Source organism: Cimex lectularius, unplaced genomic scaffold (assembly GCF_000648675.2).
Source record: "Cimex lectularius strain Harlan isolate CLEC.00 unplaced genomic scaffold, Clec_2.1 scaffold26, whole genome shotgun sequence".
Taxonomy (NCBI): Eukaryota; Metazoa; Arthropoda; class Insecta; order Hemiptera; family Cimicidae; genus Cimex; species Cimex lectularius.
In genome coordinates, this window is record NW_019392721.1 from 2,565,323 (window position 1) to 2,584,805 (window position 19,483).

At 35.9% G+C, this 19,483-nt stretch overlaps 3 protein-coding genes across 3 annotated transcripts; 2 read left to right on the forward strand and 1 right to left on the reverse strand.

Moving 5' to 3' along the window:
* LOC106663995 (DNA-directed RNA polymerase III subunit RPC1) lies at positions 1 to 10,189 on the forward strand. Its single transcript, XM_014389293.2, has 17 exons — positions 1 to 196; positions 292 to 427; positions 3,056 to 3,205; positions 3,269 to 5,291; positions 5,353 to 5,466; positions 5,536 to 5,693; positions 5,755 to 5,863; positions 5,923 to 6,091; positions 6,152 to 6,312; positions 6,389 to 6,506; positions 6,570 to 6,699; positions 8,410 to 8,528; positions 8,586 to 8,733; positions 8,809 to 8,993; positions 9,048 to 9,216; positions 9,291 to 9,424; positions 10,054 to 10,189. The coding sequence occupies exons 1-17, from the start codon at positions 153 to 155 to the stop codon at positions 10,139 to 10,141; spliced, it is 4,155 nt and encodes a 1,384-aa protein (XP_014244779.1). The 5' UTR covers positions 1 to 152; the 3' UTR covers positions 10,142 to 10,189.
* Positions 10,190 to 10,196: 7 nt separating this feature from the next.
* Positions 10,197 to 11,695, reverse strand: LOC106663996 (serine--tRNA ligase, mitochondrial). Its single transcript, XM_014389294.2, has 3 exons — positions 11,004 to 11,695; positions 10,768 to 10,949; positions 10,197 to 10,705 (listed from the first exon to the last, which is right to left on the reverse strand). Exons 1-3 carry the CDS (start codon positions 11,586 to 11,588, stop codon positions 10,243 to 10,245), a joined length of 1,230 nt encoding a protein of 409 aa, XP_014244780.1. The 5' UTR covers positions 11,589 to 11,695; the 3' UTR covers positions 10,197 to 10,242.
* A 2,983-nt stretch (positions 11,696 to 14,678) lies between these two features.
* On the forward strand, positions 14,679 to 19,483 carry LOC106663994 (PAX-interacting protein 1-like). The gene has a single exon (XM_014389291.2). The coding sequence runs from the start codon at positions 14,834 to 14,836 to the stop codon at positions 19,181 to 19,183; it is 4,350 nt and encodes a 1,449-aa protein (XP_014244777.1). The 5' UTR covers positions 14,679 to 14,833; the 3' UTR covers positions 19,184 to 19,483.

Sequence of the window (19,483 nt, forward strand, 5' to 3'; positions counted from 1 at the left end):
CCACGTGGTTACTACTTTGTTATCAACCATCCATTGTTTTGGTCTTTCTGAATGATGGTACCATTTGGTTTAGAACCAATTTTGCATTAAATTGGTTCAACAGAGAATCTTGTCATCTTACTAATCTAAAGTAACAACGTAAATCAATCAAAATGGTTAAAGAACTGTACAGGGAAACGGCCGTCGCCAGGAAAATGTATGTAAACACTTGCTACGCTGTACCTTGCCTATTTGAATTACACATATAACAAATATATAAAGTAAGAAATACAAAATATCGTTTTGTTTCAGATCCCACGTTAGCTTTGGTCTGGACGGTCCTCATGAAATGCAAAAACAAGCTCATATGCATGTTGTCGCTAAAAATTTGTATTCGCAAGACAGCAATAGAACTCCAGTACCACATGGAGTCCTGGATAGAAGAATGGTAAAGTTTGTTTTGAGCCAAAAGAATCCTTAAATATTGCCAATTTAAGTAATATCCTGTATAAGAGGGCACTCTCAACACGACACACAAGAATGGCACAATTACACGAAAACAAACACTTTGAGCCCTGAAGATGATCTCAAATAAAGATAGAAACGCTGGCACGATCAAGAAAATGTTTCTCTAAAACCTACGTCACACCAGACCGCATCTCCCGATCTCGGAATAATCTTTGACTAACGGTCACTAAACACCACACATCCAGTATATGTTTGTTTGCATGTTAATGACTATATTTAATTTCATAGACAAATTTAATTTAACTTTGACAACAAAATTAACAAAGTATTGTTCAAGTTCTATTTATCTCCCAAACTTAGGCAGATTTGTTGATTCTTTGTTTAAAAAATTTCAAGAAATGTTCTATAATTGAACTCTTACCTTGTTGTATTGTTTATCTTGGTTCAGCAGCTTATTAAACCATGAACCTGTAACAATATAAACAAATTTAGACAAAACTCCATAACGTCTATAAATAAATAAAGTTAGAAATAGTCTAAAATTTTAAAATAGGCTAATTTTTATATATNGGGATGGAGAGGGTCAATTGAGAAAGTTTTAAGAAAGACTGGACCAGCAATGGAGTTCGTTTGTTTTGCCAGTATCGATTTGTGCTAGCAAGCATAGCTAAGTGTCTGATACGAGCAATAACAGGGTGATTTTCAATAACCATGCGGGAGGATAAAAATCTGCCAGCCACCAAAGATCGCCGCATGTTCATAGGCATAATTTTGGCCTCCACCTGGAGAGCATTTATTGGTGAGAATGCATGGCTCCTAGACAAATCCTGAGACATTTATTTTGAATTTTGTCCAATTTCGACAGATAGACTAATTTAAAGTACAGCAATAATAATTGTAGGCTTAACCACTGCGATACAGCCCTCTGACACTAAAAATTCAATGAAAAACATGTTTAAAAGAAAGTGGCCATGTCAGTGAGCCAGATCGGCAGAAAAGACTCGTAGAAGAGGGATCAACCTCCGATTGAAAATAGCTCTCTGAGGTTGACACAAGGACGTTAACTTTTGGGCCCGTGTATGTGCCCAGCTTGTAGAGAAAGGTTGCTTGGTGCATCATTCCTTGGCTACATATAGAGAGCGTGTAGGAATGCCATTCAATATGAGAAGTGTGTTTGCGTACGGAAACGAGTATCTGGGTCGCATGTTTCAATTTTTAGAGGTTTTGCGTATATGAGCATGAATGTATGTATTAGTGTGAATGTGCAGTGTGATAAGGCCGATGGCGAAATATTGAGACCCCATTTACCCTCAGTTAGATTATTTATATATATGTATTGAGGGTGATGGAGGAATATCAAGTATTAAGTAGTATGTAAATAAGAAAGATTTTTTTCTTAAAATCCATGGTTTGTAGCATTTCTTATCCAAAGGTTGAAAAATCCCAAGTTCTCCGTGGTTGAAATATTTTATTTAATTTTATCTATTACATCAACGTTTCAGGCCTACGGCCCATCATCAACACCTAAACATGGTAAACCCTCATGGCACAATTACCATCCAAAGATACACGCATAAGTAATTTAATTTTTTTTTTTTTTTAATAAATATACCTAACCATCCCTAAAAGTAAATATACCTGGACTATGCCATAGATACATATAAATTTCCACCCATTTTGAGGGGGATTTCGTCAAAATGTTTAAAACTGTTTTGAAGACATCCTCCTCAAAATGGGTGGAAATATATATGTATCTATGGCATAGTCCAGGTATATTTTATTTTTTAAAAAAATTGTAAATTACTTATGTGTGTATCTTCGGATGGTAATTGTGCCATGAGGTTTTCCATTTTAGCACCTAAGCCGTAGGCCCGAAATGTTCATGTAATAGACAAAATTGAATAAAATATTTCAATCACGGAAAACTTGGGATTTTTCAACCTTTGGATTAAGAAAGAATGTATTTAAGAGATTTGCGTTATGGGCTGAAATGATCTAGCTGTTGACAGCTCCTAGAGCCTAATTGCAGATAAGACAGAGGAGTCTAGAATACCCTAAACCAAAGTGGGTGTCATAAGCAAACTTCTGTACATGTTTGTATGTACATAGACTTATGCGCGGAGTTAAGCTTACATAAATCAAACAATTAAACAGTAATTTCAGTTACTTGATTAGACAATTTGCAGGAAAATGTTTTAAATATTTTGTATGTGGTATTTAGTGACCGTTAGCCAATGATTATTTGGAGATCGTGAGGTGCGGTCTGGTGTGGCGTAGGTTTTAGAAAAACATTTTCTTTATCATACCAACGTTTCGATCTTTATTGAGATCATCTTCAGGGCACAAAGTGTTTGTTTTCCATGTAAATGTGTTATTCTTGTCTGGTGTGAGGGCACTCTCAACACGACAGACAAGAACGACACATCTACACGGAAAACAAACACTTTGAGCCCTGACGATGATCTCAATAAAGATTGAAACATTAGCACAATAAAGAAAATGTTTTTCTAAAACCTATGTTACACCAGACCACTTCTCACGATCTCCAAATAATCAATTATTGATATGATTTTTTTAAATTGTTAATACAATTTTATATTTAATTTAGGGAACAAATCAGAAAGATGCAAATTGTTCTACTTGTGGAAAAGGACTTAGTGACTGCATTGGTCATTATGGATTTATCGATCTCCAGTTACCAGTGTTCCATATTGGCTATTTCCGATGTGTTATTAACATTTTACAGACAATATGCAAGGTATATAATATCTAATTAATAAGCCTCATTTTAATTTTGAAAAACTTATTTTCTTGTTTACAGAACCCATTGTGCGCTAGAGTTCTTTTGCCCGATAAAGAACGCCAAGCATATTATTCCAGGATAAGGAACCCAAATCTGTCATATTTGGTCAGGAAATCTCTCAGGAAGCAGATTCAGGCTCGGTGTAAAAAGTTCAGTGTCTGCCCTCATTGTAGCAACATCAACGGCGTCGTGAAAAAATCCGGCCTGTTGAAAATCACTCATGAAAAATACCGAAACAAAAAACCAAATGAAATGATGCTGTTAGAGCTAGCCGAAATTGCTAAAGACACAGAATATAGCAAAGAACTAACAAACATTTATCAAAGTGGTTATACATTGAATCCTCAAGAAGTCCTTCAGCTTCTTGAAGCAATCCCTACACAGGATATTCCACTACTTCTCATGAACCAAAATTTATCTAAACCAGCTGATCTCATCTTAACTAGAATACCTGTTCCTCCTCTTTGCATTCGCCCTTCTGTCATTTCTGATATCAAATCAGGAACAAATGAGGATGACTTGACGATGAAATTATCAGAAATAGTATTCATTAACGATGTGATTATGAAACACAAATTATCAGGTGCGAAGGCGCAAATGATAGCGGAAGATTGGGAGTTTTTGCAGTTGCATTGTGCATTGTACATAAACAGTGAAACCTCCGGGATTCCAATAAATATGCAACCTAAAAAAGCAACTAGAGGTATAGTGCAAAGGTTGAAAGGAAAACAAGGAAGATTCAGAGGCAATCTGTCTGGAAAGAGAGTAGATTTTTCAGCTCGTACTGTAATTTCTCCAGACCCGAATCTTCGGATTGAAGAGGTTGGCGTTCCTGTTCATGTTGCGAAAATTCTTACTTTCCCGGAAAGAGTTCAGCCTGCTAACAAGGCCCTTCTCCGTAAACTCGTTTGTAATGGTCCTGATGTTCATCCTGGTGCTAATTTTGTCCAGCAGCAAGGGCAGACTTTCAAAAAGTTCCTTAAATACGGCAATAGGGGGAAAATTGCACAGGAACTGAAAGAAGGTGATATCGTCGAGAGGCATTTAAAAGACGGAGATATCGTATTATTCAACAGGCAGCCAAGTTTGCACAAACTGAGTATCATGTCCCACCGAGTCAAGGTGTTGGAACATCGCACATTCAGGTTTAATGAATGCGCATGTACGCCGTACAATGCTGATTTTGATGGGGACGAAATGAATCTCCATTTACCTCAGACTGAAGAAGCTCGAGCCGAAGCTTTAATTTTAATGGGAAACAAATCGAATTTAGTCACTCCTCGAAATGGTGAATTGCTTATTGCTGCCACACAAGATTTTATAACTGGAGCATATTTGCTAACCAAAAAAAGTGTGTTTTTCACTCACAGAGAAGCTTGCCAAATAGCATCTACTTTAATCGCCGGTGATGACATTGACATGCAAATTGACCTCCCACCTCCTGCTATTATAAAACCTGCAAAATTATGGACAGGGAAACAAATATTTAGTCTTTTAATTAAACCAAATAAAAAATGTAAAATTCTTGCAAATTTAAGAACTAAAGGGAGAGCGTACACCTCAGGGGAAGAAATGTGCATAAATGACTCTTTTGTTAACATAAGAAACTCTCAGTTACTGGCAGGGATGATGGACAAGTCAACGCTTGGCTCTGGAGGCAAAGCGAATATTTTCTACGTCCTTCTAAGAGATTGGGGTGAAGATGCTGCTACAACTGCGATGTGGAGGTTAAGCAGGATGGCATCTTACTTTCTCATGAATAGGGGATTTTCTATTGGGATCGGTGATGTCACACCAAGCCACGGGCTGCTTAAATTGAAACAAGAGCTTTTACACGCCGGATATACAAAGTGTAACGAGTACATCGAGAGACAAGCTGCTGGGAAGCTACAGTCTCAACCTGGATGTTCAGGCGATGAAACTTTAGAAGCTGTAATACTTAAAGAACTGTCAGTTATTCGAGATCGAGCAGGAAAAGCATGCCTGAAAGAACTCGATCCTTCAAACAGTCCATTAACAATGGCATTAAGTGGTTCTAAAGGTAATTTAGGGAAAAAAATTGTTTTAAAATTTTAAATATGTAAATGGCTCTTTTTTTATAGGTTCTTTTATTAATATATCTCAGATGATTGCCTGTGTAGGACAACAGGCTATAAGTGGAAAAAGAGTGCCTAACGGTTTTGAAGATAGAGCTTTACCTCATTTTGAACGCCACTGTAAGAAATAAATTATAAATATTATAAAAAGATTTTTTTTTTTTTAACTATTATTATTTATTTTTGTAGCAAAAATTCCAGCTGCCAAAGGTTTTGTTGAAAACAGTTTTTATTCTGGGCTTACTCCAACCGAATTCTTTTTCCACACTATGGGTGGCCGAGAAGGTTTAGTTGATACTGCTGTAAAAACAGCCGAAACTGGATACATGCAGAGAAGATTGGTTAAGGTAAAATTAGAACTGTAAAAATGTTGAATGTTTATTAACTATTTCTTTTTATGTAAAATAGTCATTAGAGGACTTGTGCCTTCATTATGACATGACTGTCAGAAATTCAAACGGAGATATTATTCAGTTTTTGTACGGAGGCGATGGATTGGACCCGACTTATATGGAAGGTAAGTTTAAAAAAAAAAAATTAGCAATAAGTTTATGTTACAATGTTTTCTTTCCACAGGTAACGGGCAACCGGTGGAACTTCAGAGAGTGTGGGATAACATCAAAGCTAATTTTCCGTTTAGAAATGAACCCCCTTTAAGTGCGACTGATATTATTGAAGGGTCAAATGTTTTGCTTTCCTCATCTGAGTTTGACTGTTGTAGCGAAGAATTTAAAACTCAACTAAGGTTAATTTTAGAAACTGGAATTTGTAAAATCAATTAATTAAATATATTTTTAACTTTCAGGGATTTTGTCAATAAACAAGCCAAACGGAGGGAAGGCGTCAAAGACGAGTGGCACCAAACATGTCCAATTTTGTTCCAATTGGAACGTATTACATTATCTCAGTTGGTACGTTTTTTCCAAGCTTGTAGAGACAAATATCTCTCATCAAAAATTGAACCAGGTTTGTTCTTGTTTACTTTCATTTATTTACTATAATATTTTATTCTGTCATTATTTATTTATTTTTTAAATTTCAGGTACGGCTGTTGGAGCTTTAGCAGCTCAAAGTATTGGTGAGCCGGGAACTCAAATGACCCTAAAGACTTTTCATTTTGCCGGGGTCGCCTCAATGAACATCACACAAGGAGTTCCTAGGTAAATAATATTATTGCTATAGGTAAAATTGTAACTTCAATACATTATAATCTCTATTTGTAGGATAAAAGAGATAATAAATGCCAGTAAGGCGATCAGTACGCCGATAATAACAGCGCATTTAGAAAATGATACCGACCCTGAATTTGCCAGGGTTGTTAAAGGGAGAATTGAAAAAACAGTATTAGGGGAAGTGAGTATTAAATTAAAATTTTATATTTTATGAACGTTATTTGATCGTACATGATTGTTCTAAATTACTTATTTATCAGCCTTATAGGATCTGTTTACTTTTTGCCTAATATAACCTATTAGTGTGCAAATTCTTACTAACATTACTATGAATGTGGGATCATTGATTGTAATGAAACAAAAATTTCATAACACTAGGTTGAAAAATATTTGACGTGTGTCGAGCGCTCTTGCTAATAGGTCCGAGGAGCCAAGAATTTTTTTTTTAGCAAGAAACAAAGTTGATATTATATTTTTGTAAATATAAAAAAATACTTTTTGGTTCAAAAACAAGAAACTCAAGACTGATAAAAGGAGGTGGATGCTCCCAAAAATGATCATTTCAATAAAACAAAACCATATGGATCTGATTAATTCCAACATATCCCAAATATTTAAGAAAATAAAAAATGTTTTGCACTTAAAATTTTCAACTTCAATTTTTATTTAAAAAAATAAATAAATAAATAAAAATTGTGATAACTTTGAAACGACTCTGCCGATCCACTGGAAACTTTACTTGGGTTTAGAAACTAATAACCTATGCATAATAGCACAAACTAGCCTCCGTAAATAAATCAGGACCTGAGATACAATTTTGGGGAATTTTTGTTGATTTCATCCTTATTTTTCCCACTTATAATGACATAAAATCTAATGTTGTTGACATAGGCTCCAAATAAAAAGATTCTGTTTTATAATAATGTGGATAATGGATAAAATCCAGATGAGTTAAAAATTTTCTAAGTGGAACACGTACTGGAAAAATAAAAATTACTTCCAGCTAATCCAGCCCAAAAATACATATTTTTTGTGTGCTCTAAAAATTTATATTTAAGGGTTTTAAAGAATCTTAAAACAAATATAAATTTTTGGGTTTACTAAAATATTTTTTTGACCAACTTTACTGGAAGCATCTGTTCGTTGTTATAACATTTTATATATCTGGTCTCGTTTAATATGAATTTAATTTTATTTTACCATTCTAGTCTTTTAAAAAATGGCTGGTATAATATAACTTTGAAATTCATACACAACAAATGTAGAAAACCGTATGAACAAAAAAGTGATTTTTTTCTCGACTCTTAAGGCCCATTGGCAAGAACATTGGGGCATATGTTTAATATTTTTCAATTTAGTATAACTAAAAAAAAGTTTTGTTGAAATAAATGATGCCACGTCAGCTTTCCCTGTAAGTTCATTGTAGATATACGAACACAAAATACTAAATTTAACGAAGTTCAGAAAATTAAAACGTTTCATTATTATACAAACAAGAAAAATTCCAAAATGTCATTTTTTGTATTGATATGAACTTCCATGGATCAGAAATATCCAAAATCCAGAGCTCAGAAGCTGAAATGTTTTTATTGAGAGCACCTATCGAACAAACATTTTGACACATTTAAACAAAATTGGAAATTTATAGCATTTTAGAAATTGTTTAAAAAAACCATTGCTTTTTGCTGATCCAACTGTTCTTACTGGACTATGATTATTTTGTAACAAACTAGAAGAAGTAAGGAATGAAATGGTTGATAGAATTTGGAAATATCTAGTAACATATTGTGAAGTTTTGAATTTTTCAATATTAGGAATAAAAGCAGGCCAGGATGGTCATGTACGATCATATCACACTTAGGGATAGAAAATTTATTTTGACCATTTAAAGGTGACTGAATACATTGAAGAAGTTTATGTGCCACATGACTGTTTCATTTTAATAAAAATCGACATAGAAAGGATCAGACTGTTGAAGTTGGAAGTGGATGCTGAAACAATAAGATTTAGGTTTGTACCTATTTCTTGTTGTTAATACCCAATTTAATTTTATGTTTTTCTTCCTAGCATTTGTTCGTCTAAGCTTAAGTTGAAACCGAATCAAGTAATCGTCCAAACACCTGCAGTCATCACAGTAAACCCTTCAGTCGGAAAAGAAAGCTTAGACCATACTCTTAGAGCTTTGAAACATAGCCTTTTGGATGTTGTGATCAAGGTAAATTCATTCAAATTCAAAAATCATTTAAACAAATAAAAAAATAAATAAAAATATTATATGGAAAAATTACAGGGTGTTCCATTGGTGAATCGAGCTGTGATTCATGAAGAAAATATAAACGGAGTGACTACATATAAACTGCTCGTTGAAGGTGACAATCTGCGAGATGTTATGGGCACAAGAGGAGTTAAAGGGACACATTGTAAATCCAACAATACATATCAAGTGTTTGCCACTCTTGGAATTGAAGCTGCCAGGTAAAATATTTACAAAAAGTAAATGTATAACATTTTCTAACTTTGAATTTTTAGATCTACAATAATGTCAGAGATTAAACTCGTTATGGAAAACCATGGTATGTCAATTGACCATAGGCATCCGATGTTGGTTGCCGATTTAATGACAAGTAGAGGCGAGGTACTCGGAATAACAAGGCATGGCTTGGCTAAAATGAAAGAATCTGTTTTAAATCTTGCCTCTGTAAGTAAAATCTATAAATTTTGGTCTTGATATAGTAAGACAATTTTTTATGTGTATATACATTTTTTTTTTAGTTTGAAAAAACTGCCGATCATTTGTTTGATGCAGCGTATTACGGGCAGACTGATGCAATTACTGGAGTTTCAGAGTCTATTATAATGGGAATTCCAATGAACATTGGCACTGGCCTGTTCAAACTTCTTCACAAATATCCTTTTTTTTACAATACAATTATTATTTTAATATTTTTGAACTTCCCTTGAACAGACACCGCTCAGGAATGAGATTTTATCCCCTTATTAAAAACATTTACATATGAGAGTAAAAAAATGAATTAAATTCGAACGAATTTTGTATTTACATATAAATTCATTTTCTCTTTCCTATGAACTTTTTTATTTTCTCTGACAGAAGGAATCTTTTTCAAGCCTTATATCTGAATTGGTTTGTTGCAATCACAACCTCAGAACTGAGAACTGAACAGGATGTCAGAAAACACCAAGACATTGATCAAAATTGATTTACAATAAAAGGAATAAATACAAATAAGGCTGATCACTTCAAATAAAACCACAAATTTCATACACACATCACAAATCATTTGCGATACCCCAGAGTAATCAATATTCCTTGGAGGATAAGCCCTCCATTCATGCAAATAAATACATTTATTCCAATATATAACACACACGAAGACCAAAGATCCTACATACAATTAAAACTATTTATGACCCTGAGATATTAGAATAATTGTTTCGTCAATCAAAGTTACTATAAAATGTCTTAATATTTGTTTGTTAATTGTTTGATTAATATTATCCTTAACAGAAGTAATACGACTGAAGGTGAAAAAACTTTTGAAAAGAGGCCGTTGCTGTTTGAAGATCCTGAATTGCATATCAACACGCTGAAGGATGTTTTATAAAAATATTTTAATTGTAAATACAATAATTTATTACTGCATATATTATTATTATAGATATATTATTTTTTAAAAGGTGTTTTATTTTAAATGTATATATAAACCTAAATCCCTTTAGAAAGTTTAATTTTTGGTAGGCTCGACATCCCTATTGTTGAAGATCCCAGATATGGAACAAGCTGTTTTGGCATTTCAACAGTGCCGTTTTTATTCTGGTGGGTTTCCATCAGTGCTATAATCATCCTAGGAACAGCACATGCCGTTCCATTAATCGTGTGGGCAAATTGGCCATCATACTTGATATTTAAACGCCTGGCTTGATAATCGGTGCAGTTGCTTGTGCTGGATATTTCCCCCCATTTTTTCTTCCCAGGCATAAAAGCTTCGACGTCGTATTTCCTGTAAGCCTGAGCACCGAGTTCACATTCTGGCATGTCGAGCACTCTTAAAACGAGCCCCAATTCGGCAAAAGTCTCCTCTTCATATTCCCTGAACTCTTCGAGGAGTTGAGCCGAGCCTTCACAAGTCGCCACACCAAACATTTCCACTTTGGTGAATTGATGGACTCTGGAAATAATAATTTTACAGGGTATGTTCGGTTTAATTCTACTTCTAAGGTCAATTCTGACCTGTATAAGCCTTTTTCTTCAGATATTCTAGATGTCTCGGCTCTAAAGCATCTACTGACCGCGGCAAGTTTTATTGGCAGTTCATCACTACTAAACTCCTTATTTTGAAGATATGCTGCAATGCCCATTTCAGCGGTGCCAGACAGGCAGAGATCATCGCCAAGGTTTTCCAATTTATACACCTGAAAGGCCAAGCATTGAAATACTGAAGAAATTTCTTATTATGAATTCATTACTTGTGTCCTCTCTCCTTCAGTGTTAAATCCGCAGTATTCAATGATATGCTTTGGAAGTATGTCAGGTACAGATATAAACTCAAAACCTAAACGTTTTAATTTTGAGACTGAGTAATTCACCAAAGCGAGTTCAAGCTGGGCCAATTGGTCAATGAGGTAATAACTCCTAGAGCCTGTAAAGCAAGACGTATCTGTCCTTATCAGTTTCAGTTTTCTTGCAAGTTCTTCAAAGGTCTTAGGCTTGAAATTGGTCTGTTTGATATCACCGATGGTTTTGATCACTTCAGGCTCATCTTTTAAGCCGAGCAGTCTCGGATGAGATTTGTTCGGTATCTTCAGAGCCTCTTTGATGAGCCTTTGCCGAATGCTGGGATCCCCAGTTGAAGAAAGGTCGCTGTAAAGTTTCCTCACCAGGTCAACATCTCCTTCCCCCTTTCTTCTTTTTATCCTGGATTTTATTTCTTCGCTGTTTACAGGGTCGCATATATACTCGAAATCCAATTGAGGAGATAACGATTTCATTGTGGATATGCAACGTTTTAAAATTTTCACCTCTCTCAAAAGGAACGGATTCATTGAAAACATTTTTACTGAGGTCAAACAAATATTTCTGTCAACAGATCAACTCACGAGGTCAATTGAATTATTGAAGGTTTCCTTAAGACCTGAACTGATAAGCACTAAGCATTGGTCATAGGGGGTCCCATGGCTTAGTGTTATCTCACTACTAACTTTTGTTTTTCACATATTTTACCCAATTATGCTTTAAAAAATTTTTATTACCGTTATTAGGTTTTAATAAATTTAATAAAATTTTCAATAACAATAATTAATATACAAATACGATTATTTTGGAAGTTGGTGCATAATTAATTTTGTTATCGAATGCACCACATTCAATTCAAGAATTAAAAATTTATTTGCTACCCCAATGGCTAATGTTAATTACATAAAATTACAACCATTAAATTGACTGATGCATGAGAAAAATAATAACCTACAAATTGATTAGTAAAACCAAATTAATAAAAAAATTGAACTGAATGAATTAATGAATAAAAAAAGCACTTTATTTACAAAAATAAAATCTTTAAAAAGATATTTATATACTTAAGGAAGAATAACCGAAATTAAAATAAAAAAGTTCCTATACACCATTGATTATTAAAACTGCTGAAGGTGGTGGTAGGCTGACAATCAATTGAGTAGAAGATAATACGCACATACAAAGATAAAGATAAAAATAAAGTAAACAAAATTAAATTAGATTAAAATTGTTAATGCTTCTCAAAAAATTAAAAATTAAACTGCTCCATGAGCTCTCTGCGATACTCCAGTGCACTCTTTGCAAAACCCAACCAGGTCTAAGCAATCTTGGGAATTAAGTTTTGTGATCAAACATGGTCTCAAAAACTCAAGTAGTTCTCAAAAAGAGTACTCAAAACTCCGAGAGAATGGGACACTCAGCCAAAAAATGAAAGAGGTCTTCCCTCACACAGGAGTTACACAGTGAGCAGTGCCCAACAGAACCATCTCTCAGAGAGGAGTAATTAAGGTAGAAAAGTTGCACCTGAGTTTGAAGATCCAGCTTAAATTGATAGAGGAAAAGTTTAGATTATTTGTGTGGTGATTAGTGACCATTAATCGATAATTATTCAGAAATCGTGAGATGCGGTCTGGTGTGATGTAGGTTTCAGAAAAACATTTTCTTTATTGTGGCACTCTCAACACGACACACAAGAATGGCACAATTACACAGAAGACAAACACTTTGAGCCCTGAAGATGATCTCAATAAAGATCAAAACATTGGCACGATAAAGAAAATGTTTTTCTGAAACCTACATCACACCAGACCGCATCTCACGATTTCTGAATAATTAAATTTATATTATTATTGGACAAGTTGAAAAATGCCTTTGAATGATCGAGTGCTTTGTAGAGCAGAAGTCTATTGGATCTAACAGCCAGTTTGGCACAACGTTCAAAATGCCTAGAATGGATGGATGATTCAAAAGCTGAAAATTTAGAGAACCAGTCTTCATGACTGTTAAAGCAAAACAAATAGTTAATATTAAGCTCTTGGGCTAGAGAATTGAGTGCCTCAAAACACAATAGACTAGCATTAATTATTTCAATTGCCTCTATAGACAGGCAGTCAGAGTGTCCTGCTTAGATATGAAAGGTGGAGTTTGAACGTATAAACAAACAAAAACACTGAAAAGATTCAACTAGTTCGAACTGCTCAAACCTATGTGGAATAGAAGGGTTTAAGAGATGGTTGGACTTATACTCTCTCACAATGTCAATTCGTCTGTGACCAAAGGACGGGTGCTCCCTATTTGCCATCTTGCCCCCTTTACAAAAACTAGGATTTTCGATTTATTTAAATTTAATGTCAGATTCTATTGAGAGCAATAATTTTCTAAAAGTCAATGTTTCTCTGCAAGGCAGGTGGAGAGGTGGCCAGAGTGATTACATCATTAGCATAGAGAAGGCTCTTAATTATTATACTAGAACAGCGAAGTTCAAATTCTAAAGCATTAAGAATATCAAAAAATTGTATTGTAAATTCAAATGTTTTTTTTTTAAATTATTTTTTATATATTGTATATAATTTGTTATTACTTTGAGATATATTTCATCAAATTACTTTATTTTGATTGTGTATTTTATACGTATTATACATATACTTTTTTGTTTGGGGATATCATCGTAATGGTATATCACTTGTTATACTCTTATTTAAAAGTCAATTCATAAAATTTAATGCTCTTTTCAATGTTTTTTTATTATATATTATTATTAACCCAAAAATGAATAGTTTATATCACCAAGCTACTAGTTGATTTATTTAATTTTTGACAAAAATATTTTCTTATAGAAATCTTTTACATATTTTTATGGAACATACATCATTAAAAAGTTAAGTTTCTCTTATTTCACATAGACATTAAAATCCTTTTAACCCTTTTTTTTAATTATAACCATTTCAATCAAACATTCCGAGAATGACTTTTTAAAAGTCAAAACAATTTTATGGGTAAAAAAATTGATAAATTTAAAATCAAAGAAAAAATTATATTTAGGTGACTAAAGAATTGCTAAAACGAAATTTCGTGTTAGTTTCACGAAAAAAATTATGTCTTAATTTACCTGAAAAATATTTGGATTTAAAAATTTTTTGATTATTGATAAACTTTGATAGCTTTTACTATACTTTTATTGCAATCTATATAATAAATGGTGTAAAATGATATGTTTTATATTTGATTTGAGCAAGTAGGACGGCGAAATAAAAACATTAAAAAACGTAAAATTTCAACTTTCAAACTTTTTTTTTTTGAGAACTCAGGGCCTATTCACAAGAAGTGTCATATATGTGTCCAATATTTTGGAATATAGAATCAGCAAAAAAGTTTGGTCCAAATCCATGACACTAACCTGGTTGTCCCCTTGTGGATAATGCTGGTTTATGGAAGTAAAAAACAAAAAAAGGGTATTAAAGTTTCGCCATGTACTGACCATACAGACTAGAAATGGAGAGAGCAAAGAGCACAGGGCTAAAGTACCAAGTGCAACTCGTTTTTCAACGTCACATAGAAATCAATGAGGTCCCCAGGTTCGGAACCGATTTGAAAATCTATGCTTTTTATGCTTGAGATTACGTCATATCTGATGTAAAATTAAAGAAAAAGCGAAATCGAGCGCGAACCGACGAGGACCGGAGGTTTCATTATCTGTCTTTATTTTATGTTTTCGGTTTGTTTTTTCTTTTCGTCTTATCCGAGTTTGTCGGCGCGTTGATCCCTTTTTCCACTCGGATGTGCGATGTCGGAGGAAAGCCAGACGGACGTCGGAAAGAAATTGTTTTCCAAAGTTAAGTACAAAGTGTCGGGAAATGTACCGGACGAGGTACTCGAGATCCTCAGGGAAGGAGGTGCCGAGGGTTCTAATTACTTTTCCGATTATTTGACCCACTGCATAGTTGGCGATGATCCGACAGACACGGACATCACAGACGCAAAGGATTTGTATGAAATCCCTGCTGTCAATTATGAATGGGTGACGCTGTCCAAGGAGTGCAACAAGCTCCTCCCTGTAAAGACTTTCATATTCGGCGATGAGCTGTTGTTCACAGGTGTGAACGCATGTCTGTCTCAGATAAGCTCGGAAGACTGCACGGTTTTATGGGCGATGATAAGGTTTTACGGTGGTATCTGCACCCTCAGCCTTACCAAAAGGACGACCCATTTAATAGTGGGTAAAGCCGATGGTGTCAAGTATAACTTTCTTATGGGTAGGGAGTCGTGTTCTCAGTTCATAGTGACGCCGGATTGGGTTTTAGACTCCATTTCCTTAAAAAACAGAGCCCAGGAATCTTTGTACCACCCTAGACTGCTTGTGACTGCGCAGCACGATCGTAGGATCTCCGAGCTTTCTGGAACGTTTTCGACCGCTCACATCACCGGGTTTGCAGATGAAGAGATTACGCCAAAGGAAGAGTCGTCAGCCCCAAGATTTAGCAATGAGCTTTTGGAACAGCTTAAACAGCGAATGCCTTGGAACCAGCAGTCCACAGCTTCGACAACGACATCATCAGGCAGTGTCAACTTTACAAGCTCGACGATTGGGCTTGAAGTTAAAGAAGAGCCGAAACCTCCATTGATTCAAACTTCCCAGCATATCACTCTTCAACAGAATCTAAATCAAAACATCCAGTTGCAAAACAAGCAACAAATTATTCAAGTAATGCAACCTACACAACAGCAAAAAACACAAATTTTATTGCAGCAGCAGCAGCAGCAGCAGCAGCAGCAACAACAACAACAACAGCAGCAGCAGCAACAACAACAACAAAGGTTACAGCAGCCTTTACAAACAGGTCCCCAATGGAGGACACAGACAACATTACAACAGTCTCAAATGATACATCAACAACTTCAAGGCCATCAACAACAACAGCAACAGACCTTAGTTCAACAACACTCAGGTATTGGACAACAGTCTGTTCTAGTACAGCAGCAATCAATTTCACAGCCGACGATTGTTCAGCAACAGACTGTTTTAAGCCAGCAACAAGTTTTGACACAACAGACACTTGGGCAAGGACAGCCTGTTTTGACTCAGCAGACGACAATGCTGTTGTCACCACAAAATCAACATGAAACACAGCAGTTTATAACAAACCAAGGACAGTTGATCCAAGGTCGTCCTCAACAGATAGTACACCAACAGGCCAAGCCTGTAATTCAGCAACAGTTTATAGTTAGAGAGGGACCCCCGCCACAACTGGGTCAACAGCAATATACAGAAAATAAGCCTACCACACAATTTACCTGGCCACAACAGTACAGCCAAAACAGGCAAATCATTACCGGCCCTCAGGTTCAGCAAAGGATCACTTGGACCCAACAGCCTCAGGGCCAAGCTGGGGTGCGTCAATTCATTCACATGGATGCTCAAACTCATGCGCAACTTCAGCAAATGGAACCTCAACAAAGAGGCTTGTTTTTGCAAAGATTGCAGAAACACCGTCAATTGACACTACAAAGGCAAATGCAAGCGCAACAGCAGCAGCAACAACAACAGCGAGGTATTTTAGAGCAGGGGCAGGTTCAATTTGGAGTTGTTAGAACAAATGCACCACAACCTCAGCAGACTACTGTAATCAGGGGTCAGCTCCCACCAGGTATCAATCCGCAGCACCAGTTACAATGGCTGCAACAGCAAAGGCAGAGTCAAATCAGGCAACAGGTTTTAGTTCATCAACCAAATCAACAAGGGACTGTTGTTGGTGCCACTGCAGGGGCGATAAGAACTCAAGTGCCACAACAAGCAATACAACATCCGCGACTGCCGGTTAACGTTGTGTCACAGCCTGCCCCACAACAACAGCAGCAAGGATGGCAAGGAGAAACTGCAAATATTGCAGGAGTGCAACAGCCCGCAGTAGCTCCTACTCAGCAGCAACAGCAATTGATAAATATGCGACATCAACAGCTTCAGTTGCAAAGACTTCAGCATTTACAGTTACAAAAACAGCAACAGCAAGCTCAACAGCAGCAAGTTCAACAGCAGCAAGTTCAACAGCAACAAGTCCAACAACAGCAAGTTCAGCAACAACAACAACCACAGCAACAAGTTCAACAACAGCCCCAGCAGCCTCAAGTTCAACAAGTGCAGGTACAAGGCCCAACACCACAGAGAATGCCACATTATGTAAATGCAGCACAAGTAAATCTGGCAGCTGCTGGAAATCAACAGGTAATTTTGCAGCAACATCAGGTCGAACAAAATGATCCCGCTCATGATATTTTCGGTGTCGCTAATGGTGCACAAGGTCAACAACAGGGTTTAGTAGTGAACTCAAAAACCAAAACAGCACTAGCTAATATGTTAAGTATAAGATTGCAAAGTGGTGTCACAGCTAGTGGTGTAACTCCTGGCGATGGGAGTGCCGCTGGTCAGTTGAGAATGATGACCGCTCAGCACCAAGCTTTGCCTCCCCCTCCTCCACCACAACCATCTACACTACATTTTCAAAGGACAACTTTAGGAAATGTAAATAACAATTCTAGCATCGTTAGAAGTACAGAAAATGCAACCCCAGTAGTAGCAGGTGGTGTAAGCATGGCTAAGCCTGCTGCTTATGCACAAACTGCAGCTCGGGTGGCAGCTGTGTTACAAAAGAGTGCTTCAGGCGCTCCTGCCACCCAACCACACCGCCAGTTTTATGGCCATAATCCAAATTTAAAGCTTCCACCAGATATGTTTTTATTAGGGTGTGTTTTTCTGATAATGGAATATGATAGAAGCGGCCATGACGTTACTATGTGGAGAAGGATAATATTGGAAAACGGTGGCGAGACTGAATTGACTTATTCTCCTAGAGTTACTCATATTCTTTGTCAAACCCAGAAGCACCCGTTGGTTCAGCAAGGAGTGAGAGATGGTAAAAGATGTGTGACTGCTGAGTGGCTAAGTGACATTATGTTAAAACAACAAGTACTCCCGCCATGGTTGGCTTTACATTTCCCTACGCCTTTCAGTGATGAAAAACCATGTAGAAATTTAATTATAAGCCACTCAGGTTTTGAAGGGGAAGAACGAATTAAAATAAAAAAGATGATCGAAGCTGTCGGGGCAAAAATGACAAGCTATTACACGTCGCATAACAACATACTTGTTTGTAGAAGACCTGAGGGCGATAAATATAGGAAAGCCAGGGAATGTGGAAGGTCAGTTGTAAATGTCCAGTGGTTAAATGAAGTACTTTTTGGTCATTATTCTTGCCTTCAGCATCCAGAAAATCATAAATATCAACAATTTAACCTAGGGAATCCATTTCGAATTGATTACACTCTTGTACCTCATTTGATGGGAGCATGGAAAATTCCGATTCAAGTAACCCAGGAATGCTATGAAAGAGCCAAGGCGAGTGGTATTGTCGGACCAAAAAGAAAACGTCCTCGTCTTTCAAGTCCTACCAACAGCAATAATTTCGAACAAGAAAATATGTATCCAATCGATAATGCCTTCCCTCCAATTACACAACCGAAAGCAGTAATTATGTTTTCTGGCCTGGAAGGAAAAAATATGGAGCACGAGAACAAAGTGTACCATCTTGGTGGATCTGTGGCCAAAAATTGCCGTGAAGCTACCCACTTGGTTATGGGTAAAGTTCAAAGAACGCTAAAATTTATGTGCGCTTTATCAACATGTCGTTACATTGTAGATTTAAAATGGTTAACAGACAGTTTTGCAAGCAGTAAATTTTTAGATGAAAGCAATTATGTGGTTGACAATACCGAATTTGAGCAGAAATACAATTTTACTATTCAGAAAGTTCTATCTAACACAGATCGCTCCCGACTTTTTGTCGGTAGGATGTTCTACATAACACCAGGAGTTGTACCGTCGAGAGCCTCGCTCACGGAAATGGTGCAGTGTGCAGGTGGAGTCGTAGAAAAACAAAGAAAATCTCTGAAGCACATTCAGGAATTGGATATAAACAATTATTTTGTAATTACAATCGCAAACGATTTTCACCTCGTTAGCGATATAATTCGAGCTAATATACCGGTCTATGGGGCCGAGTTTGTTATGACTGCCATTTTAACACAAAAATTGCCATATGATATGGCATTTAGGAGAAATAATCAGAAAAATAAAGTTTAAAACTATTTTTGCGAAACTTATATTATTTAGATTTTTTTTTATTCATTGTGCATATTTGTCCAAAAGTGGCTGGAAAAGTTTTGCAATATTTCATTTTTCTCTCCTCCGCAATGTAACTTTGTGAATATCTATGTTAAATTTTCTGACTGAGGAATTCTGTTGAGAATTATCCTTGTTAGTATGTAAAAAGCATTTCTTTTTCTAATAGCCAATTTAAAATTTTTAGTTATAAACTTAAAAGAGTACAAAATCCTTATTTGTGGATTGGAAAAAAAAAGGAAACTATTTTTAAAAAATAAT

Excerpts from the sequence above, each read along its gene's own strand:
- LOC106663995 (XM_014389293.2), top strand. The coding sequence starts at position 153 with ATGGTTAAAGAACTGTACAGGGAAACGGCCGTCGCCAGGAAAAT. Across the intron at positions 6,507-6,569 it reads ATCACACAAGGAGTTCCTAG|GATAAAAGAGATAATAAATG; the intron begins GTAAATAATATT and ends CTCTATTTGTAG. Across the intron at positions 8,529-8,585 it reads GCTGAAACAATAAGATTTAG|CATTTGTTCGTCTAAGCTTA; the intron begins GTTTGTACCTAT and ends TTTTCTTCCTAG.
- LOC106663996 (XM_014389294.2), bottom strand. The coding sequence starts at position 11,588 with ATGTTTTCAATGAATCCGTTCCTTTTGAGAGAGGTGAAAATTTTAAAA. Across the intron at positions 10,950-11,003 it reads CTGAAGGAGAGAGGACACAA|GTGTATAAATTGGAAAACCT; the intron begins GTAATGAATTCA and ends TTGGCCTTTCAG. Across the intron at positions 10,706-10,767 it reads GAAGAAAAAGGCTTATACAG|AGTCCATCAATTCACCAAAG; the intron begins GTCAGAATTGAC and ends TATTATTTCCAG.
- LOC106663994 (XM_014389291.2), top strand. The coding sequence starts at position 14,834 with ATGTCGGAGGAAAGCCAGACGGACGTCGGAAAGAAATTGTTTTCCAAA.